This window comes from Nicotiana sylvestris, chromosome 10 (genome assembly GCF_000393655.2).
Source record: "Nicotiana sylvestris chromosome 10, ASM39365v2, whole genome shotgun sequence".
NCBI lineage: Eukaryota > Viridiplantae > Streptophyta > Magnoliopsida > Solanales > Solanaceae > Nicotiana > Nicotiana sylvestris.
In genome coordinates, this window is record NC_091066.1 from 92,464,035 (window position 1) to 92,468,871 (window position 4,837).

The 4,837-nt window shown below is 37.8% G+C and overlaps 1 protein-coding gene across 1 annotated transcript; it reads right to left on the minus strand.

Annotated features, from left to right (window-relative positions):
- Positions 1–2,630: 2,630 nt before the first annotated feature.
- LOC104210130 (glutathione S-transferase U9-like) lies at positions 2,631–4,031 on the minus strand. The gene is made up of 2 exons (XM_009758941.2): positions 3,604–4,031; positions 2,631–3,284 (listed from the first exon to the last, which is right to left on the minus strand). Exons 1-2 carry the CDS (start codon positions 3,919–3,921, stop codon positions 2,931–2,933), a joined length of 672 nt encoding a protein of 223 aa, XP_009757243.1. The 5' UTR covers positions 3,922–4,031; the 3' UTR covers positions 2,631–2,930.
- Positions 4,032–4,837: the final 806 nt, after the last annotated feature.

A 4,837-nucleotide genomic window follows, 5' to 3' on the forward strand; every position in this document is an offset into this window, starting at 1 on the left:
GTGGCAAGCCTAACCTCAGTCGAGTAGTGACAAGGAAGATCAAGCCCTACTGATTATAGCTGAAAAATGAGGTAAAACAGTATAGAATACGACAATATAATTAAATGCTAACAGTATGAAGTAACACACGATAATAAGAGTAACAACAACTATAACAGAGACAAAATAATCATAGAAGGAATACAGCTCAACACAGAGATAACAGCCGGGGATCTCCCAGGATACCGTCCTATAGTCCCCAAATGTAAATATTTAGTGGATCTCCTGGGTGTCATCCCATAGTCCAACTCATAGTGCGCGAGGATCTACCGGAATCCCGATCCGTAGTCCCAAATGTAAATACCCAGTACCGGGGGAATCTACCGGGTGCAGTTCTGTAGTTCCAATATAAATGTGCAGAGGGTCTACCGGAATACAAATTCGTAGTCCCAAAGTAAACATGCAGGGGGATCTCCCGAGATACCGTCCCGTAGTCGCAAAGTAAACACATAGCAGCAACACGAAGAATACTCAATTAAATTCAAATTTCATACCAAGGAAAACAGGTAATTCTAACCTAGCATGCTGCACATAATCTAAATAAGGTAGTTTAAGAAAGTAAATCAATTAAGTCAATTAGACATGCTTTCCTAAGCTAACAGTAAGCTTAAATTGCAAGTGGTATAAATAGGAAAGGAAACACAATTATTGATACTTAATGAAAACAGGATTTTCAACAATTAGCACAAGTACGCACTCGTCACCTCACGTATAAGGCATCTCAAATATCAACAATACCAAATCCTAAGGGGAGTTCCCCCGCACAAGGTTAGGCAAGCGACTTACTTCGAACCAGCTCAAAATCAACCTGAAATCATATTTTTTCCAAGAGTACTCAACTCCAAATAGCCCAAATCTATTCAAATCAATTGCATAAAGTAAATATAACTTCAAGTAACTGATTCCACTAATTAATTCTAAGCTAATACGCGAAATTAGAAAAAATGACCAAAACGCCCCCGGGCCCACGTCTCGAAATCGGGTAAAAATTACGGAATATGAACCCTCATTCACTCACGAGTCTAACCATACCAAAATTTTCCAAATCCAATGTCAAATGCCTAATCAAAACTCATAAATTAGGTTTATGAACTTTTCCAAATTTCCTCCCAATTTCTAACTCCAAATCCGAAATTAGATGATGAATTCAAGTTTAGATTAATGGGTTATAAGCAAAAATGGGATAGGAATCATTATTCAATCGATATCTCTGAAAATCCCTCAAAATCTCGCTCAAATCCAAGCTCCCAAGCTCTACTTTGATAAAAATTGCTAAACCCTCGACTTTGAAATTTTATATTCTGCCTAGGCAAATCCTTAATCGTGATCGCGGAAACTCCCATGCGATCGCGAAGAGCAACATCACTGATCCCCAAATTAGCTCTACGCGATCGCGGTTGACTTCACGTGATCGTGAAGAGCAACTTCCAAATCCTCAGCTGCCTCACTTCTTCCTCTTCGTGAATGCGGCGTAGCCCACGCGTTCGCGATTCAACTCCTGCTATTACTACGCGTTCGAACTCCCCTTCCCGCAATCCCGTAGAACAAAATCCCCCTGCCTCATCCAAGCCTTCGCGATCGCGAGCCTCCTCACGCGATCGCGATGAAGAAAAGTCTGCAACAAAAACCAACAAAAATCCGATCCTTCTCCAAGTCCAAAAATGGTCCGTTGAGCATCCGAAACACACTCGAGGCCCCTGGGACCTCAATCCAACATTCCAACCAATCCTAAAACATCATTCAAACTTGTTCCAACCTTCGAAACGCTCAAAACAACATCAAAACACCAATTTAACATCAGATTCAAGCCTAAGAACTCTAAAAACTCTCAAATTACGCTTTCGATCAAAAAGTCTATCAAACCTCGTCTGAATGACCTGAAATTTTGCAAGCACGTCACATTCAACACTACGGAGCTACTCCAACTTCCAGAATTCCATTCCGACCCTGATATCAAAATCGCACTGTCGAACCGGAAACTTCAAAAATTCAACTTTCGGCATTTCAAGTCTAAATAAGCTATGGACCTCCAAAACACAATCCGAATACGCCCCTGAGACTGAAATCACCAGCGAAGCTAACGGATCCGACGGAATTCCATTCCGAGGCCGTCTTCGCACTGCTCCAACTACGATCCAAATTCTAAAGTTTAAGCTCTCTTTTAGGGACTAAGTGTCCCAAAACACTCCGAAACTCAAAACCAAACATCCCGGCAAATTAAAATAGTAGAAACAAACACGGGAAAAGCAATTAATAGGGGATCGGAGCATTAATTCTTAAAACGTCAAGTCGGGTCGTTACAACCGGATCCGGGGGGCATGATCTCGATGGCTCTCGATGTATTGAAGATAAAGAGAAAATGTTTGTAGTGAATGACAGATGAATTGCTTGGAAAAAACTAACTTTTTTAGTTGTGTCTTGAGGCTGTTGAATCTCTTTTTAACTTTTTTCTTGAAATACAATCATAATTTATCGCTATACTGTTAGGTGGTAAAACAAATTATTACTGCCTGATCTCAATACAACTTATCAAAAGGTTGTTCTTCATTTGTTGCAATTAATGATGAACTAGAAGTTGAAAGATGTCATGGTTTCAGAAATTTGAAATATAACATTTCACAAATGATCTCAAGCGTGGTCATAGACCTTATTACAAGCAGAATCCACACGACTCTTGTGGCTGGGAATTATTTAGACTATTTAATTTTACGAAGGTTACCACTAACACTTATAGTCTAGTGGTACTGACAGAATTTTCACGCAGTAGGTGCAGATTCAATTCTCACTATTCCCCTCCCCCTATGTAACAATAATGTTTTTTCTTTAAATAAAAAAAACACAGTAGACATGTTTGCAAGCTCACAAGTATTTTCTTCCAGAAAATCAGTAGCTCATTGGGTGGTGGATTTTAAGGCATTTTGCCTATAGATTTTGAGCTTTGACAGCAGCATATCATAAGGGGGACAAATTTCTTTCACCGGTGGCAACTCGTTTAAACTTGTCACACAGGAACAAAGTAGTGGGGTGTTTTCTGGAACCAAAATCTTCACACCAAGGACGTCTTCATATGCTTTATGAGATCCAAATGTTGTAACCAGCAAGATTTGTAAGATCCCCAATTCATTTCCATGGATTACAGGAATTCCCTCTTCCACAATTCTTATTTTCTCCAACACTTCCTCTAGAGCCTTCTCTTGTTCTTCTCCAGTTGACTTCCACAACTTAGCCGTGCTGGGGATAAGATGCTGTATATATTAGAGCAAAGTTAGGATTAATTCAATCAAATTGAATGTTGTAGACATGGAAAAAAGTGAATAGAAATTCCGGTATCTGCAATAGAAATTCAATCAAATTGAATATTGTAGACACGACAATTCACACCCTTATGGAAGGGATTTTGTTAATCGTCAACCTACTGGAAGATTCTGCAATGGCAAATTAGCCACTGATACCACTGGTAAGTATATATTATTTAGTTACGGAGCAGAGGCAGATTAAAAATACTTATTAATTCATTGGCTTTTGCTCTTTCCCTTTTCCAATTGCTAAAGGAACAGGACTAACCTGATCTATGTAATTAGCCCAGAAACGAACTATGGCTTTTTCATAGGGATCTTGTGGCAATATTCTAGGTCCGGTCTTCCAGGTTTCATCGATGTATTCAAGAATGACAAGCGACTCTGAAACAGGTTTATCATCGTGAACAAGCACAGGGACCTTCTTGAGAACAGGATTGTACTTGAGGAGGTGGGGACTCTTGTTGCTCAAATCTTCTTCAACATACTCATAAGCTATGCCTTTGATTTTGAGAGCCAGTTCTACTCTCTTAACAAAAACGCTACCCCATGTTCCGTGTAGAATTACTTTGTTTTCCTCAGCCATTTTTCTTGATATTGTTATTGATTCAGCTGTTAATATTCTGCTTCTACTTGGTCCTTTAAGTAGAGTCCCAACTCCCAAGTAAACCTTATGTTAAGACTTTTCTTGCATTGGCAGATATTGAACATTGGAGTTTTCACTCTCCACCCACCCCAATTTATGTGGAAGAATTTTTTTTAGAGTAATTTTATTATATGCCTTTTAAATATTTTAAATTATTAAATATATATATATATATATATATATATATATATATATATTTATCTTTTTTCTCCTTTTTTGTCATTTTCCCCATATATATTCGTTTTTACGTGCTAATTAAAAAAATCGAAAAGTCACGTCTCATGAATAGTCTTGATTAATGACTACACTTACGCCTCTTCGTCTTCTTTCGTTCTTTAATATAATAAGTTACGTCTTTTTCTTTGGAAAAAAAAAAGTAACGCTATTTCGTCTTCTTTCATCCTATTTTATTTTATTTGAATGGAACTACAGAAGCAAATCTACTCCAATTCTTACCACCATTTTACTGCAGAAGGCCACAATATGACAGAGAGGGTTTGTGTTTTCCCAGTTCTCTTGGTTGTCAAGTAAAAAAGTATGATAAATCTTTAAAATTGTGGACTTTGTTTTAAGAGATCTTATAGTTAGATTTTTTAACGGTAAGTTTCTTGACCGCAATCAAAGCGCGATCACATTTTCTAACTGGTAGTCCAGCGAATTTGGAACTTTGTTGCTTTCGACAAGAAATTGCAGTTACATAACATTCTTATACTGAGTTTGGGTTGTTTATTTTCTCTTGCAGTTAATAGAAAAATTACGGTGAGTACAAAAGATTTCCCATTTTTCATCCATGCTAATTGTTTGTTTGGTCACAGATGTGTAGTATTGGAATTGACTAGAAAAAGTTAACAGTATC